This window comes from Pagrus pagrus (assembly GCF_965226575.1).
Source record: "Pagrus pagrus genome assembly, chromosome: 20".
In the NCBI taxonomy this organism is placed as follows: Eukaryota; Metazoa; Chordata; class Actinopteri; order Spariformes; family Sparidae; genus Pagrus; species Pagrus pagrus.
Window position 1 is genome coordinate 12946773 of NC_140207.1, and position 19021 is coordinate 12965793.

General features: G+C 43.6%; 1 protein-coding gene across 8 annotated transcripts in view; it reads right to left on the minus strand.

Annotated features, from left to right (window-relative positions):
- The window catches only part of ncoa2 (nuclear receptor coactivator 2), a 63278-nt gene that overhangs the window by 13227 nt on the left and 31030 nt on the right, over positions 1–19021 (minus strand). For all 8 annotated transcript variants that reach the window (XM_084340167.1, XM_084340170.1, XM_084340172.1 and 5 more), the window contains 7 exons: positions 16555–16658; positions 12156–12333; positions 10463–10651; positions 7460–7561; positions 6135–6275; positions 5762–5909; positions 3993–5352 (listed from right to left, as the gene is read on the minus strand). In XM_084340167.1, the coding sequence (XP_084196293.1) occupies positions 3993–5352; positions 5762–5909; positions 6135–6275; positions 7460–7561; positions 10463–10651; positions 12156–12333; positions 16555–16658 (2222 nt within the window). The remainder of the gene's footprint in view (positions 1–3992; positions 5353–5761; positions 5910–6134; positions 6276–7459; positions 7562–10462; positions 10652–12155; positions 12334–16554; positions 16659–19021) is intronic.

Here is a 19021-nt window from a genome sequence, read left to right on the forward strand (position 1 = left end):
AATCATGCTGGCCTGATGTCAGCTAAAAATGGAACGAAAACAACTAATACTCAGCGCCTGAACGAGCGGAAACAGCAATATGTAAAAGGGGCAACATGTAAGAATTTTACTTCAAAACAAGCCAACAAGCTAACATTAACTACAGTCATGACTGTATAAAAAGAATACCGTTAGCTGCACTTAATAGTTATTCTGGTGATATGCTGCTTCGATTTGTTGGGAGTATGAATTCAAGGTGGCCAATTCTTACGTAGTGCACCTTTAAAGTCACAGGAAAAGTTTTCATGTTTGCGCACTATAGTATTTTTAGGTAATCTGCCATGTTGGGTTAGTGTTACTAATAAGTAATTGATCACTACTCAAAGCTCACCTTTTTCAAACGGCCGTCTGAGGACTCTGAAAAGCGCTACATAAATAAACTATATTATTATTATTACTTCCTTTTCCTCCCTTGCGCTGAGAATTTATAGGAGATTGACCTCATTACATAATTTGACATAATTTGTGGTAACTGATTTAATCTCAGGGGGCTTTGGACACATTTGAAAAGGAGAAGTTAAACACAGCACATCAACTTCAGTTACAACACACTGAAGGATATGCTTCTTAAAAGTAAAATTCGAGCACTTTCAAGGTACCTACACCTGAGACACAAAACAGAATAAGTTGTTTACACATCTATTTCATGAGTCAGGTGTTCTATATAAATCAAATATATTATGTTATCATTACTTCCTTTTCCTCCCTTGCTGCTAGAATTTATGGAATGAGATGGAAAACATTAAAGACGAGAAAGAAAACATTTGAAAAGAGAAAAGAGGATAAGAGAGACATAAATTGAACTTCAACTTGTTAGTTCTTCATGTAAAAACCTGAATTTCTTAATAAATATAGCCTGTAAAGCCTATAAGCAAAACGCTTATATTAATAGTAATATAATGCTCTTTGTTTTCCCTAAAAACCTTCAAAATCAGTACAAAAACAAAAAATCCAGACTCTCTTAGCATTTATCATTACATCTAACTGTCTAACTGTCTACATCTAACTAACAAATCAAACTGTGAAACTAAAGTTCAGTGGAATTCCTTTTATAACCGAAGCAATCAATATTTATTGTCAGGTTGTTTATTTTACCGGCTGTTCACATTAACTTTGACTGCATGCGTTCATCGTGACTTAATGCTTGCTAATTTGGATGCCAGGAGACAATAAAATGTGACAACAGGTTTGTTTCATTTCAAATCTCAAAAGATTTCCACTTACATGAGTACTACTGTGTATGTAGATGTAAAACTTAATGGCTAAATTGAAGCATTTTCCAAACTTTCAAGGCTTTGTAACGAACCCTGTTCTTAGGTTCACATAATTGCCACTGAACATGTAATATGCTTTCATTCTTTTCTGATGGCAGCACCTACACTCTTCAAGTTATGTTGGAGGAGCAATTATTTTTAAAATACCTTTGACACCTTTTGAAAGACTCTTTTATACACTTCAGAGGATTAAACACTTGCTGATTATTTTAAAATTCTTGACATATAGTGTAGAAATGGACTTGCATGATGTGAGATACAGTGGGTATATTTGCCTTTAGTGAACACCAATGGAAATGACATGTTTGACATTATGTCATATTTTACAAGGAGAGTAAAGACGATAACTGCATTATTCGAGCCAGCAGAAACTATGATAGACGGATTAATACAAAGGCATAACACTGTATTGGATAACGATTAATTTGTTCTATTTATTCTTTTGTTTTCTGTACCTGCTTACTCATATTCAGGGTCAATAATGAGGTATGGCTAATGTGACCTACATTTGACATATGTATTTTTTTATTAAAAACAAATTCTACCACAGTGAACACTTCTACAATAAACGGATAATTATTTGCTTATTTTGATCAATGTCATAATGAAGAATACATGTTTCACTTCGTGTCATAATACGGTGTAGACTGAACCATTAGATACATCAAATAAGGACTCTACTGTAGTGGAATTAGGTCAATTCAGCTCCTGTAGACAGTGTGCTTAGATGGCACTGATGCAATAAGAGAGGAACACGAACGTATAAAACACACAGATAATCCCGCCTCCCACAGGATCATGAGACTATATGACCATACCTATACTTCCTTCAGCCATCAGCTAAGCCGCTACTACTGAGCTCTGCTCTGATTTCTCATTTAGCTCGGCTCCGGCCATCAATAATTCAGCCCTCAAACAATCATGAGGAGGAGAGAGGCGGAGGGAGGGAGAAACAGCAGAGAGAACAGTGGGTGAGGTTAGCAGAGAGAAGGATGAGTGGACTTTTTAACTAGTACAGTCAGCTTTTGCACATGGCCGAGCAGCAATTCGCCAGTAAGGAAGCGAAACCCCCACACACAAGTGTAATGGCTGTAATGAAGTCGAGGCTTAGTTCACGTCTAACAAATGCTCTTGTTCTGGGCTGGAAAGCACAGTTGGTGAAATACGTTAAACTGGACTGTGCCATCGGCTCCACTACTTTAATCTCCATCTAACGGTGGAACCCAGATCTCACCAATTTCATCACACTGGCCACTTACAGACATCAAAACCTCCAGCATCACTACATACACATTAAACATCTATTCCTCTCAATTTTCGATTCCCCCTCTATTGTTTCTCGTACGTTGCTTGTTCTACAAACACTCCACTCCCTCTCCCCTCCATCTCCATGGTAGCAGAGAGGACATGCAGGAGCATATGGCTCATCATTTTCACTCTGCCTGCCGAGGCTGGGCTCTCCTGGGGGTATCTACACCTCTCTCATCTCTCCTTCTTTGTTCAGTTTGACAGCAGCTCTTATTATCCATCCAATCACCTTTTCCTCTTTCTTTATATGTACCCAAGTGGCCACGCATATACTGAACATACACAGCGAGCGAGCGTAGCTGGCTGATATTCTGTCTGCTGTTCTACACCGTTTCTAGAAAGAATGTAAGAAACAATAAGAAAGCAACACCCTTTACGACCAACAATCGATCCGTACATGCATCAAGAGCGGTTCGGTTGCTGCTTTGCTGTTTAATGAAAGGATGAACATGAAATTCAACAAAAGAATTTGACTTCTGTGACAAGTGACAACTAGATGACTGACTGGTCTAAGACGAGTGAGGTGATGAGAGAAATAGAGACAGAGCGGGCAAGAGCCTTCGTGTCATTTTGTGTAATTCTATGTAATTCTGCGGTTTAGCAGCGATGTGTGCAAAAGAACTACATTTGCTAGACTCATATCTTTACCGTGTGTTCAGTGGAGCACGTCATACACAGGTTTCCTGTATAAAAAGGTCACGTAATGTTGGTTCTCTTCCTGCATTAGAGCTGAAACCTCTCTACACAGAAAAATGCGAGTTTCACCAGTAACACACTGTCCTTGCTCACTTCCTTTTACTCTTTTCTCCTCTTCTGTCTTTCAGCGCCAGGCCTGACCTGCGCTCTGTGCCAAACCTGCGGATTCTGGCCAAACGCGACCAGGATCAAATGGCTGGAGAACCACAGGGGCTCCTTCCAAATGTCACAGTTGTTTGAAGCTGGCGGACAGCTTCCCTCTGCTTGTGCTGCCAACACCGAGGCAGTGAAAGGACCAGATGTGTTTAGATACGTGAATGAAAAAACATGCATGATGTCTTAAGTGTATATGACAAGACCGTATATAAGCCACAAATACTGTCTGACCGCTATTCTGCCAGACAGCTTGTGTGTTTAGCTGTAGCATCCTGTGTGGACGTGGGACTTGGAGGAGCCGACATCTGCTACCTAACCCAGATTAACGCTCAGACAGAAGCAAGTGGAGCAGTACAGGGCAAAAAGTTCTGGTTTTTGCAATGGGCTACAGAGAAGGAGGTTAGAAAATCAGTTTAAGGCCAACTCTAAATCTTTCATCACTTCAAAGATGAAAATGATGCAGTAAACAAGCTACTTGACACACAAACAGGAGTAGAGTTTTTCTCTACACAAACTGACCTGTTCAGCCCGGTCGTATCCCGTGTCATGTTTCTCCGACTTGACGAGGGGGTGTTTCCCCCCTTCGACCTTCACCTCCCCGGGCTCCAGCTTAGGGACCTTGTCCTTCAGTACAGTGTCATCTTTATCCAGTAGGTAGCGTAGCAGGGCATTGTCTTTCTTCTTGGGGCTCAAGGGCTCCTGCTTGAGTGCGATATCTGCCCCAGCAGCTGAACCGGCACCCTGGCCTTGATCTTGGCCCAGCTCTTTGCCTGTGGCCTCTGCAGTGAGTTTGGCCAGATCCACAGGAGAAGTACTGTTCTGAAGCAGTTGGTGGAGGATCTTGTGTTTTTCTTTAAGGGATGTGGCGTGAGTGTTCGCTCCAGTGAGACCACCCCGGACCCCTGCCCCAGCCTGGTCCTTGCCCTCCCCTCCAGCGCCGGGGGACAGGGGGGTCTCCAGAGGCTCTGGCTTGGTGGTGAGCAGCTGCAGTAGCTTGGTGTGGCTCTTGTTGCTGTCGTGAAGACGGTTGTGAGCGTCGTGGCCCTCGGAGGGCCCATCCCTCTCCTCCTTGGGCTCAGCTAGGTTGCTCTCTGTCTGGCCCTGGGGGTGCCCCTGACCCACCTCTGTGTGAGGTCCAAATGAGTCTCCTGTGCCAGCACCAGCACCACTTCCTCCTCCAAGTTTTGACATCAGATGAGTGTTTACCCCTGATCCTTGTGTGACCCCAGCTGGGGAGCCTATCTTCCGGTCTGGAGAGCCCAACGTGTGTGCATGAGGGGGCCCATGCCCGTGTCCTACACCGTGGCACTCGCTAAGGGCCTGCAGAGCTGACAGAGAACTACTAGTGTAGCTGTTAGCATGGGTGCTAGTCGTGCTACTATTACCTGCACCTCCAGGCCCTCCACCACACATCCCCACTGGGGAGGGTGAGTGCAGGCCACCTGCTACACGAGGGCTGCCCGCCCCCCCAGGACTACCTCGGTGCCTGGGCGACAGCATAGAGTTCTGTTGAGGTGGATGCGGCCCACCGGCTGGGCTGGGGCTGGCGCGAGACGGGCTGTTCATTCTCCAGTTAGTGCCCTGCTGTGGTGGCTGCATGCCCCCAGTGTGATTGTGTGGTGGGGGACAGCCAAAACGGTAGCCCTGCATATGGCCCCCCATGGCTGCTGGCTCTCTGGGGCCAGCAGGGCCTGGAGGGGAAAAAGGCGTGCTGTTGCTGCTGATGGTAGTGTCTTGGCCCTGAGGCCCCGACCCTGGCAAACTGCCTGGGGTTGGAGGAGTCATGGAGGGAGTGGAGGAGTTCATCGGTTTGGGAGCCATCCCTGTGGCCTGACTGCCAGGACCCATGTCCTGGCCCATTCCACATACTGTCTGCTCCCTAGAGTTTAAACACAAACACAGATAAAACGGTTCATTAACGGTTTTCTAACATAAGAATGTTCTGCAGAATTTAGAAAATTGGACGCTTGAAGGTCTGGGGATTATCCTAAGTATGTGTGACACTGTTTTTCCGAAGAAGGCTGTTGTTACTGATCTTTTCAAATAACATTTTGATGTTTTTTTTGCAACGCAACCTGAATTTAGCCGTTAAAAATCTTCATTAAATTGGTTATATAAGTCTCAGTAATGACTGGGCAAATGCATCCAAAACTAACTAAAGCATGACTTAACATATTAACCCATTTGCACCGAAGCCAACAGGTCATGCTGCAGGGCACTAACAGGCTAGAACATGCAACCAAGTTCATGCAGCAGATCTGTCTCTCTCTGTAGGTAGTGAGACATACCTCTGAAGAATGTGCAGGGACATGTAGAGCTGGGGTTCGTTGGTGGCAGGCGAGCGCACCAGTTTACTCTTGGTGTGCGCCGACACGATGGTTCCATCGGAGAGGGAGAAACGGTAGATGGGGCTGAATGCCTGGCCGTGGCGGAGCACTACGGAAACAAGTGCACTTAAAATCAGTAAATGGCTACACATTTTTAACTTTCATTATTTTATATACACATATGTTTTTGTGATCTAATTGAGGGTCTCAAAGCACCCATGATTCAATCACCATTAACACACGTGCAGTCATCTAACAATGGTGCCCCAAACACCAAAGGACCAAACAACAGCAAAGAATTAAACAGGATATTCTTTAGAGCGAGTGGCGTTACCTTCCTGCTGATGTCTCTTTGCAAACGACATCTCTCCATCATTCTGTAGGTGGAACCTCTGGATGCAGCGCCTCACCAGATCCTCCCAGCCTGGTTTCATGGACGCCCGCAGGAGACTTGTATCCAGGGACGTTATCTTACCTAAACACAGAGGAGCGGATTAGGAAGGCCTCACTCAGACATGAATGCCAGGATTTCTATAACATGCACAAACCAATCAGCTGAGCTGAAAGGGATTCAATTTCTCTTTCAAACATAAATATGTTGAACAGCTTGTTGATCTTCCTTTGGCCACAGTTCTGTGGTTTGATATCGGTTAAAGAAGTACTGAGGACTTACTCAGTTTATTGACATTCTCATTACAACTTGTCAGAAGCTTGAGCTATAAAAAGTCCATGCTTAAGATTAGATAAACATGTGCACAAACTGTAAGTTCGCCATTTAGACACTCAATACAACAGGTAGAGTGCTTCATTTCATCACTGGGGCAGCTTGAACTCAACTATCTTTAGAGCTGAACAAACACACCCATGCTGCCTACGTGCGTAAACACACACACATGGATGTACACTCTAGTAGCAGTGCAACAGTTGTCCCTCACTGGGTTGCAATTTAAATGGAGGCAGTGATGCATTTGAAGGGCTGACAACCAGACGGCTGCATGAGTGACAGCCACGGCGACTGACTAAAGACTTGTCACAGTAGCATCTTACAGTACAACATCCAACAAGTTCTCATAGGCAAAAGACGACTGCAGAGGTACGTTTTTTTTTGTGTTTTTTTTTTACTTATGATACTTATTTTATCCAGAACCTTGCAGCCCTGACAAACAAGGACAAAAATCAAGGTATGCATACATCCACACCTACAGAAGTCTGGGTGGGGAACTACAGAAAATTACTATATGTCAGCGAGTAACTACGAGTGTGCGTTTGTGTGTTGTGGCACAAGCACATCAAAGAAGACCCAGTGAAATGCAGACAGCTGTCTGCATGGATGTGCCAGTGTTCAGACAGATACTTTACCTCCCAGAGTGCAGACAGAGGTGGGCAGCGGTTCAATGAATGCATTCCATCCTAAGGGCCTTTACCAAGGATATAATAATCTTTAAATACCCAAATTGTGGTGTGAGGTGATTTATAGGCTGGCGACATGGGATAAGGTAGTGCTACAGCTGTATGTGTGAAAATGCCCTAGAAGGGCATCCAGAATTGTCACTATAATTGCCATGATATTAGCCTTTACTGGACAGTTGTTTTTCTGTGGGCTTAGAAAATGTGTTTTTTGTTCTCTGCAGTATTAGTTTGTAGCTCTTGGTCGTGTACCTTGCAGGTCCTGGCGTGTGGTGAAGCTCTCATGTGTGGGAAGCATGGGTCTTTCCTTCATTGGCACCCTGCGAGCCACACAGATCAGGCACGACTGAAAGTCTAAAAGAGAGAGGACGAGAGGACGAACAGAGGAAAACAGAGGGAATGGGTGGAGGAAAAGAAGAGATCAGGTGGAGGATGTAACAAAGAGGAGAGGGCAGAGAGGAGAGGAGGAAGAAGGGGGGATGGGAGAGGAGAGGGGAAGACGGGGGCGTGAATGATAGAGACAGAGGGAGGGAAAGAAAATGAAATGCATGTTATTCCCAGGCAGCATAATTAATACAGTTATTAATGAGCATGGGGATCAGGGCTCCGCTCCTTTCATGAGGAGGAGCAGCTATCGCTGGCGAGGGAAATGACGAAGTGTGACCTTTGAAGGTGTGTGTGAGCGTGTATGTGTGTGTGAGCACTTTTGTGCCGCCTGTGTCTCCGGATGGTCTCACCTACAGTGCCATCTCACACCGATGACACCTCCCCTGGCCCGACATTAAAGATTGCCATCGCTCAATCATGACAGTTGCCTCTCTCTCACACACACACACACACTCATACCCACACAGATGACACCGCCAAGTCCAGGGCTGGGGTGACCCCAAAAAGTCTGCCATCTGACTTTCCTATGCCAGTAATACCCACGATCCCACACATGTTTCTAGCAAAGAAATGCATGCCAGGGCTAACACACACACACACACAAGCACACACACATTCCTCATTTTGACTTGTAAACAGAGCCTCTTGGGTGGTCCGGCCCTTAAGATCTGTGAATCTCTCTAAATTCTCTTGCTTTCTCTCTCTCTCTCTCTCCTTTCTGCTCCTGTCTCAATCGACGAATGGACAAATATCTGCAACTGTAACCACACACACACACACACACACACACACACACACACACACACACACACACACACACACACACACACATGCACAAGCACACACTTACAAACACTCACACACCTCTGGCCTGGGTCCTAGTCAGTCTATTCGCCAAAGTATGGTTGGCAAGCAGCTGGTGCACAAAGGAAGCCAGAGAGGGGAAAAGACAGGTTGAGACTCGACCTGGAGTGAAACATTTCCACTTATTGTTTTAATTAACCACTGAGTTATAGCCTGGCAGTGGGGAATCATGGCCGCTCATTAAAGCCACTGAGCAATGAGGATTGAAGTAGTTAAGATGTAGAATGCAAGTGTTGAGAGAGAATTACTTATCAGTGCTTTACAAAGTACTGAAAAGTTCTGGATAAGGGACGGTCACTTGTGATGGAAATTTACTCAAACTACAGGATCTCAAGTTTCTGAGTAAAGCCATGAAACCACTGAGAAAAGCCCAGTGACCTCTCAGTGACTGAACACTGTACGGACAGCAACATACAATTTAAATAACTTCCCAGGAAGGGCAGATGTTAAGACTGGTGGCTTTTCTCTTTCTCTGCTAAAATATGCTCAGAAACATGTTTCAAATGTCAAATATAACCCGGAGGTTATCAAAAGGACGCTTTATTGATGCAATACACATGATTAAAAAACAGCCACATCCTTCCTTTGGAGTCATAAGCTCAGGTTTGTGAGGGATGTACATGAATTATAGATGGGCTTTAATGACAGCTGCCCAGCCTCTCGTCTCCCTCGTGTCACTTAACTTTTCATGGATGGAAGTTGAGTGGCACCAGCACAGCTCCGCATCAGCTGCTCAGACCCCTTTTCACATACAAGGACAGCTATGAGCCTAATGCGGCTAAATCTCAACGATCTATTCATAATAAATCTAAATGGCTGGAGCTTTAATTCATATTTAAAATCATTTTCCATTCTGCAGCAGTCGTGCCTTTTTTGATTCGCTTTTGCCTTAATCAAGGTTTCTGAGCTTCAACATGTGCATCAGCTCTGCTTGCAGACATCGAGGATTCTCATTCTGTTGACTTTCATTCATCCATTCAAGACGACATCAATCAGTCTGATGTTATGTAAGGCAGAGATGCTTACACATTTGTTTTCTGTTCTTGGTGAACCAGACAACTTTGAGTTTTTCCCATTTTCTAAATTCGTTTTTTATTATGAACACCAGTGTTCAAGGATTAATTTGGGCATTTCTCTTCAGCAATGTCTCATTCTTCAGTCACAATAAACTGCCTTCTGTCTCTTGTGAGCAGACTTTTGCCTCCAACACTGACAGAGTGTTTAGAAATTGTCCCAACAATAATAATTACTTTACTTTCTAACATTAATTTGCAAGTTCTTAGATCCAAATCTCTGAAGTTTCTTTCCAAACATTTCTTAAATGACTATTCTGTCTTAAACGTAAAGATAATTACAATTGCTCTAGATGTATACGTGTAAATATGAGATGGTCAAAATCATGGCGCTTCTATACACATCACATAGAGATACACTCTTTTCGAGGAACAATAATTATAAGCATACACAAACATTTTTGCAACATTTGTCTAATAGAAAATTCAAATGTATGTTCAGAATAAAACACTGATTACTGAATTACGAATAAAAATATCACACTGTAAGCCATTTTAATGGCCTGTTACTGAAATGTCTGAGTACATTTTAGCCAACTCTTTTAAGCATTTACGCAGTGTATACCGGTATATGTGGGACTGTCTGGACTAATTTGCTGCAATTGACAAGTGAACGGAATAAAATTTGCTGCTCTGGTTCAGACAATGGGTCCTTGTCCTTAAAGTAAATGTGCAATTCATAACCCTCGGCTACAGTGTTTTACTTCCCCAAATGGGATATATCTGACACTAATCGGCCAAAAAAAGCAGTTTGAAGGTGCCACACTTTGTGGTCTTGAAAACTGATATAATTTTTTTTTTGGGAGATTTTACAAACTAAGCAATTAATTGAGAAAATAACTTTGTCCAAGGTTGTTATGTAGGGTCACTACTTGAGTGCCAAGTAGTCCTCCAACTTTCCCCACACCATTTCCCCTCTCTCCTTGCATACCGTCTCCTTCCTCCTTGATGGACTTGGGCTCGGAGACTGCGAAACACTGCATGGTCTCGTATTTCTGCTGCTGAGGCTCGTGCTCGTGCGCCTCGTCCTGGCTCTCGCTGTGGGGGTTGACCAGCATTCGGCAGTTGAACGTGTGACTGTTCCTCCTCGGACCCTCGCTGGACCACGGGACGCCGTTCACTACGGGGGAGACAGGAAGGAGAGGAGGGAGATTTACAATGTGGCTTCCTGTGGATTTTATTTGATGAATTTTACTGCAGCCAAAAACTTAACAACAAAACAGGGAGAGCTGCGACGAGCGAGCCAAGAGAGGCTACCTCACTGCAAGTGAAAGACATAATGAGAGCAACACAGAGAGAATGAAGCCGGAAAAAGTGTAAAAAAGGAGAGAGCAGTTGCTGGGTAGAGATCAGTCATAATGAGCAGTTGGAACCTGGCGCCCTGTGCCATCTATCCACAGCCATGCATCACAGCCAGGCGTCCATATGCATGTCCTCTAAAACATCATTGCCAATCTTTCTTCTTCTCTCCAACACTTACACAGGCGCGATCAAACACACATGTACACGCATGTGCACACACACACAAAAAGAAAAGAAAGAGAGACATGTACAGTCACACACACACACACAACTCATTTAACTCAAACTCCCATCACACTCCATCTGGTTTGTGATCTCATTCGGTGCATTGATAATCTCTCAGTATCTGGGACACAGCCCACTGATCGTTTCCAGGGTACTCCGCTCTGTGCTGCTCCCCCACCCAGATGGCTGGGCACTCAGACCTCAATCCGGAGCACCAGGAGAGAAGAGGAGAGGATGGGACCGAGAAAGAGCTCCTGATGGGGTGCACTGACATACATTACAATCACCTCTTGCGCAGAGGAGATGGAGAGGTAAGATGTGGAGGAGGAATGGAGGTATGAAAGAAGAGGAAGGACACGGAGGGAAAAGAAGGGGGCAAAACTGGAGGAGAGGAAGAAAAAGGCAAATGTCTGTCGGCCGGTTTTCGCGAGATGAGCGACGCTGGGAGAAAGACAATGCTCTTCAGGGATGCTTGGAAGCTAGAAACATGAAAATGGGAAGTTGGGTGAGGGTGAGAATAACACACAAAGTGAAGAGAAGGGGAAGGAAGGGCATGAGATGAGAATATAGGAAGGGAGCGATGGTGCTGACAGGGGAGAGACGCCGAAAAAGGAAGTTAATTAGCTGAAAAGGGAGGGAGGAAGAAGAGAGGAGCGAGAGCGAATGTCTGGGCGGCTGAGCATCAGCAAAAGAGAAAATGAAGAACCTATAGGTTTTATGCACCGTGCCAACCCTGTATATAAAGCTTACATAACACTTTGTATTAGCCAGCTTTCTCAAATCCTCTCTGTGGCAGTTCAACCGTAAACAATTTAGCAGTTTAATTAAACTGACATCACTACTAAACAGCCACCTACAGCATACCTGTCTGAGCAGAAGAGAAGAGGAGAGTGTTGTGATGTAAAAAGCAAAAGATGAGGCTAGCGTGTGAGGGAGAGCCTGCAAAATTATGAGCAGAGGTGGGCAATGATGGAGAACACGCATGCGGGATTAGGAGAACAGAGAGAGACGTGGAGCACAAGTGACACAGCGAGAAGGAAAAGTGACAGGTAGAAAAAAGCCGAATGCAGCCAGGGAAAAATGAGCCGGAGGCTAACCGAGTGATTTGGGCAGCAGGTTCTTGATGAACTCGGCGTGATCTCCGACGTGCAGCACGCTGTACACGCTGGTGTTCATCAGCTCCTCCTGGTTGTAGCGCAGGTACTGGGTCACGTTCTCCGACACGAACACGATGTTGCCCTCCATGTTCACAACGAAGAAGAAGCCGTCCAAGGCCTGGAGGGGTGGGAGAGAGAAAAGTAACACAGGTTTGAGGTTGTGTATTGAATTTTTACACTGGTACATAAAAAATGTTTGACAATGAAATGAAGGGAAAAGAGAGAGAGAGAAGAAATGGTGGTTGGTTTCCTGGTTTCCTCACTGTTTACTTATTATCTTTAATGATGTGCCGTTTGTACCCAATTTGTGGTTACTGTCCATCCACTAGCATGCACATAAAGTACTGGAATGTTGGCACGTGTCTTATCAAGCTGTGTAATATGCAGCACATCTCCATTTTTATCTAAAAACAGGTGATTAGTACACTTTGTGCTGGGTACTTCCATCACTTCCGCAGACGCTCAACATCAGTGTGTCTGATAGAAAGCAGGATAAAAGGAGACGCCTGCAGAGATTGGAGGATGTGTAGGAGGAGGAGCACTTAATTGAAATAATACAGCCCCAGGTCAGCCATTACACACAAGATGGTGTCAATTAGGCCATCAAATCACACCGAGCCCTTAAAAAAAGGAAATTCTGGTGGTTGTAAAGCTATAAAATCTACTGTAAAGATAAGAGAGACTACTGTCAAGGTGTCTGCTCCTCACCGCTGCTTATAATGATTAACTGCACATTACAGACATTTAAAACATATTGTAGGCTGAATTCTTGCTTCTGTCTTTGTAACGACCCTGAGTAACATACCTGCAATCAACCAGCGGGCTAAACTCATACGCCCCGGGCTACACATGTACACATGACATGATCAGATTGAGACAGAAGTTTTCCCTCGCCTGCATTAAAGCGGCACAAGCTGAAAATAGGCTTAAGGAGAACTCATCTATCACTGCATGAAGCAGAGCGTTTCCAAAATGCAACACGATTGTGCAAGTCCACCCAGTGTGAAGAAAGGCCATGTCCTGGACAAGTAGGGCAAATAGTAACAGCAGAGCAAACACTCTTTAGTGCCAACTATTGCCTTCTTGCAGACAGTCTTGCATAATATCATTAGCCAATAGCTTAATTTACAATGGCCTGCTTAAATATACACCGTAGCTCTGAGCCACCATCCTCTCTTTGTTCTATTTTGCACCTATTGCCTTCATACACAACTCTATATAGCTCCGACAGCAATGTACAGTGGGTAGTGAATTGTTATAGTGTAGGGAGTAGGGTCAGGTCGACTCCCCTCTCTTATCTGCATGGTGGTACTTATGACATGATACTGGTGCTATGCAAACAGCGGCTCTTGCTAATGTGCTGCATGACAAGGCATGACTGTTGCGCTACTAACAATTCAAACAGGTCTCTAGTAGGGCTCAGTGCTGAACCTGAATACTTTTTTGTTACAGACAGAATTGCATCTGGAGAGTCAAAAAACATTAACGATGTGAGCATCCACACCGATGGATGGTAACGCTTTATAACATTGGCGCTGAGCATGTGCTGCACCCTCCAGCTGTGTCGGCAGCTTAGGAGAATGGATATTGATTACAGAGAGAAACAAACAAAAAAAAGAAGGACATGGTTTTCCAAAGTTCTTAAAAGATGAGTGGAGTCTGTCTTTTAGAGACAAATGTTATGCTTATAAGTACTTACATACTTATGAGTCAACATCAAAGAACACGGCGACTGTCAAAGAGACCCAATCAGTGTGTGTTCAGTAAGATGTATCGATAACCAAGACTGAGTTATTAAAGTAGGCTATCGATAAGCTTACGTAAAAGTGGAAGTCAACAGTTAGAAAGCAAAAACAAAACCAGTATTCGATTTGCTAACTTTTAGCAGGGGGGTGGGCCCGGTTTATTTCATCCACCTGCGACTACATGACTGAATCTGTTGGTCCTTTTGACTTCAGAGACATGGTCGGGGCAATAGATTCTGACTTGCACAAACCTCAGTCGGATCAATGAGTCCGGCAGGCCAGCCGAAACATGTTCAGCTAAACCACCCCTCTGCACTCTTTCGTCCAGGAATGGAGAGGGGTGATGCCATCCTCCCTCATTTCGCCTACTGTTTATAACCACTCCCGCAACATTATTTGTATAAAAATGTGGTGGTGATGGCCCTGAGAACTCAGATGGATTTTGGTTGGCTGTCCAGCAACGACAGCATCAAATGTCTCCTGTATTTTTTTATAATCTCTCTGCCGATTTTAATACTAACTTGGCCAAAGTAAGACAGCATTTTTAGGGCAACATTCTTATATAGTTTCTTCATGATGTTTAACGTTTAAGAGATTTGGGCTTCTTTTGTTAAATGGAAGAAAGATATTTATTTTTCTTAAAGCAACATATCAAAATAAATATTGTTCTATCTGTACCCAGATTATAACAGTTTTGGGTAACACTTCATTTGATGGTAAGTGGGTGGTCATTACCAAGCAACATATTTAAGATGTATTTGAAATAATCCCCAGATTATCACAGTAATGACCTCAAAATCTATTGAAAATTACAGCAACATAATTTAATAACAACATTCTGCCATCTTCCACAAGCAGCACCATCTGGTTTCTGCTTAACTTCTGCAAATCATGACATTATAATTTCCAGCTAGTTTCTGTCTCACTTCTCGGCACACCAACTGTAGTGCAGCTTAACTTTCAACTAGTTTCTCCCCCAACTTCTGCAGGTCAGTTAATGAAAGTCCCTTTTTTTAACCATTTACATTCTCACCAGATTCTATCACTTCACCAGATCTGTCAAACTTTGGAACATTTTTCCAAAATGTCATTTTTCTTTTTTGTTATCGACCCTGAATTGCAACTGAAGCTAGGTGAAAATTAAAACACCTACTTACTATGAAATTTTCAGATCTGTAAAACAAAGTGTAACCTAGTTTTGAATTTTCAATTGTTTATTATTTGTTTTTGGGCTCAACTTTGAGATAGTTTTTAATTTAGATTCAGTTGGTCACAAATGCTTAGTCTAAGTTTTAATATATTTAGTTTTAGTTAGTTTTTGTTATGGCCAGGTACAATATGTCAGATGTATGTAGTCCGTATAGGACTACTACAAAATACATTTACTAAGTGTGTAACTAAATGCTTCTAATCCAATTATTTGTATATGTTCTATGTATGTGTAGTATGAAAGGGCTACAACTTTTTATTTAATTGTGCAAACTTCTATTGCAAAATAGCAAGAAATGAACCAAATACCTTATTGCTAAAAAAACAAACTGAAATGAATTCTTTACATTTTATTGTATCTTAGTTTTGTAAACACACACTAGTTTGTTGTTTTAGTTCTTCTGAAAGGGTATTGTTTTTACGAGTTTCAGTTGCGATAATAACCCTGATCTGTACTGAAACCCAGCTATCATATTGGTTCCAGTATCAAGACATTTTAAACATACTCAGCCCTAGTTTCTAGCGCCATCATACTGACCATATGGAGCAGTCCACCAGGAGTGCAAAATATATGCCACAAAGGTCTTGTGACAGAACAAGACTTGCTCCCAGGAGGTTAAAACAACACCGCACTAGTGTTGTGCACACTCACAAGAGAGTGGGCGGCAGAGAGCCTTAGAGGAGGGTCATGGGGCGCGTGGGTGCACTTCCTGCCGATGGCCATTCTCCTCGGAGCATCCTGTAATGAGCCCGGGCTGGCGGACAAGAGGCCATGACTAGAGCGGAGCGGGTGTGAATGGCCGATCACTGTGTTTTTGGGGGCTGCTGACAGATGGGAAAGCATGCAGGCTGCACCGGGCTATATTTAGCTGCGAGTTAGTATGTCGATTCAGTGACGCTGGACCAGGAGAGCTATAAATATTCCATGACAGGACAGATCTAGAAGCGAAGGGAGAGGAGTTGGGGAGGGAGAGAGAAAAGAGAAGCGAACAAGTAAGAGGGAGAGAAAGGGAGGGAGGAAGTGAGTGAGAGGATGGGCTCAATGGACTGATTCATTCGCCAGGCTGTTGCTTTCTTTCTCATTATACGTAAGCACTTCAGTGGCCCTCCACAGGACAACGAGGCCATTGCTCTGCTTGGTGATTTACAGCCAATCCAGGGCAGATACAAGATGCTGGCGGCTTTTACACCCCACAGCTACGCTCAGACACAACCACTCCTTGCCCATTTGTGATTGTTCTCTGTGGGTTGGACTATTCATTATAGACCGATCATGACTAAAAGAGAAATGTATCTCCTTCCTATGTGAGTGTTTGTATGAGTGTTCAGTCTGTGTCATTTTGATACAACACTGTGAAAAAAGCATGAGAAGGCCCTCTACCCACCTCCAGCATCATTGGTCCCAAGGCATCTTTGTCAATCACACTTTGGCCTGTTGATGAGACATCAGCCTTCTGTACCTCCTCCTCGTTTGCTGCTGCAGCTTTTTCTGTTAACAAGAGAGTCAGTGATAAGAGTTTAGAGGCAAAATAAAGAAAATATGAAAACACCATTTAATGCGTCTCAAAGAGAAAAAAAAAAACATTTTGCTTTTCTCGCTGAAGTTGACCCACATATTTTAAAAGAGGTCATTTTTAGACAAGACTTTTAACAAGTATCGTTCTGGCTACAAAGCAAACACATCTCGTCCCTTTGTCAAAACACGTTGCCATGGCTCAAACCCAAGCACTGAGCAGTGAGCAGAGTGAAAGGTTGCTGTAAATGAGTGTGTCAGAGCATGCAGCTGCCACGCTGGTGACAGCCACTGGATGGATTGCATTGTCATGTTAAAAAAAAAGAGAAAAAAGAAGGTATTATGGAAACACTGACAGAGTGTAAACAACTCATGGTCCCAATAAAGCAGCAACTTGTTACTTTGTGGTCGAGCTGCAAAGGCAGAACTTGTGTTCCCAAAAAGTTCACCATAAAAGGTTCAGTGTGTAGGATTTAGTGCAGCCAATTGAATACACCTCATTTCACTGAGGGTATAGGAGAAACTATGAAAATTAAAAAAAGTAAATCAACTTCCAGAGATTAATAAAAGGTGCAATATGTAAGGACTGGCCATCATTAATCAAAATCACACTCAAAACAAATAGCAACATATCACCAGAGTAACCGCAAACTGCTGCTAACTGTAGCTTGCTGCCCTTAGCTTAGTTAGCCTTGCAGCTCGCGGTTCTGACGGGGAACTCGGGGAGTGTTTACACCACTAGCAAAGGAAAGCTCATTATTATGCTAATTTTAGTAGATACACCTAAACAACACAATACATAGACATAATGTAAAAACTGCAATTTTTTCCCACATTCTGTTGATAATTTCAGTCTTTTTTTTTTTTTACTTTTTCCAACTAAAAATCTTGCATATTGCCCCTTTCAGCAACTTAAACACATCGCCCACAGGCTTGTATAGGCAACCGAGAGAGGCAGGAAAGGTCTCATTTTTCATGTCACGTTAAAATCTGCTTATATGTGGCCAATTAAAAAATTGTACATGTGAATTTCTACAAAAAGTTACACAGAGCCCCTTAAGTAACAGGATAGTATGTCAGCTGTTTTTTAAATTTGCCAAGACAATAAATTCTCCACAAAACACCGTCTGTATCTTTAAACTGGTTCAATGTCACTGGATTTTTAGGTGATAGTGATTTCAGGGGCTCATAAACCGTGAGAACTCTTTTGAGAGTCTTATTTTGAACTACTGAGCCACATTTTACTTTGAAAAGCTCTTCAGCATTGACAGTCTACGAGTAGCCTCCCTTTACATATGGACTCCCTTTCTCAAATAACTTCAGTTGGCAGTGTCTCGATGTGAGCTCATGCTGCTGTTGGATTTCCAAGTATGGAATGTAGCAAGTATGGCTCGTCACACATACAGGTATGTTTGGTCTGTATTAACACTAAACTGGACCCTGGCAAAACACAACTACAATAATTCGATTAGCTCCACACTGATGTTTCCAAATGATCAACGTCTCACCTTTGAATCGACTGCCTAATAAACTGCCCCGAACCCTTTAATGTAATGATCATGTGACCCATTTAGTTAGGAATGAAAATAAGAGTATCCTGTGCGCTCCTGTACCTGCGCCATGGTGCTGTGCATTTGTCCATGTGAGTGATTGGGTTAATAACCATGCAGAGAAGCCTTATGTTCAGAGCGTAGGCTGCCCTACTTTTGGAGATGATGATGAGAGGCGGAATATGAGTGGGCTGTTGGGGGGGACACATTTAACTGTCGCACCATGCCAAGAAGAGGACTGACCATATGGTGAGAGAATGTTGTGGTGAAAAGCAAACAAAATCATGTCCTTCCTTTTTTGTTTTGTTTTTTTCTTTTTTGGGTGTAGACGTGTGAAAGCTGATGCACTAATGCAGGTTTCCCCCCCGCTCTGTGGGCTCGTGCAACAGCGCACAGACCCACATTCATCTCTTTCAGCATTAATGATGTGTGCATCAGCAGGACCTCTCCAGGCCCAGCGGGGCCCGGTATACCAGCACAGCTGCCCTGGGTACAGGCCCATCACTCAATGTCAGTGCATCCCTCACTGGCTCTCTGTCCGTCTGCAGAGCTGTGCCACAGATAGAGGGAGGAGCTGATTAATTAAAAGGGTTATGTGACTGGTGATAACTGCGACTTCATCTGTAACCGGGAAGACATTTGCCATATACTCTATTCTTCTCTCTCTTATTCAAAATTTCACATGCGGTGTATGTGGTAATTTTTCACACATGCATAATGAATAAATACATACTTGCTGCCGCCCAGCAGCTTCTGTATTTTCAGCCTCCATCCAATGAGAGCTGGCCT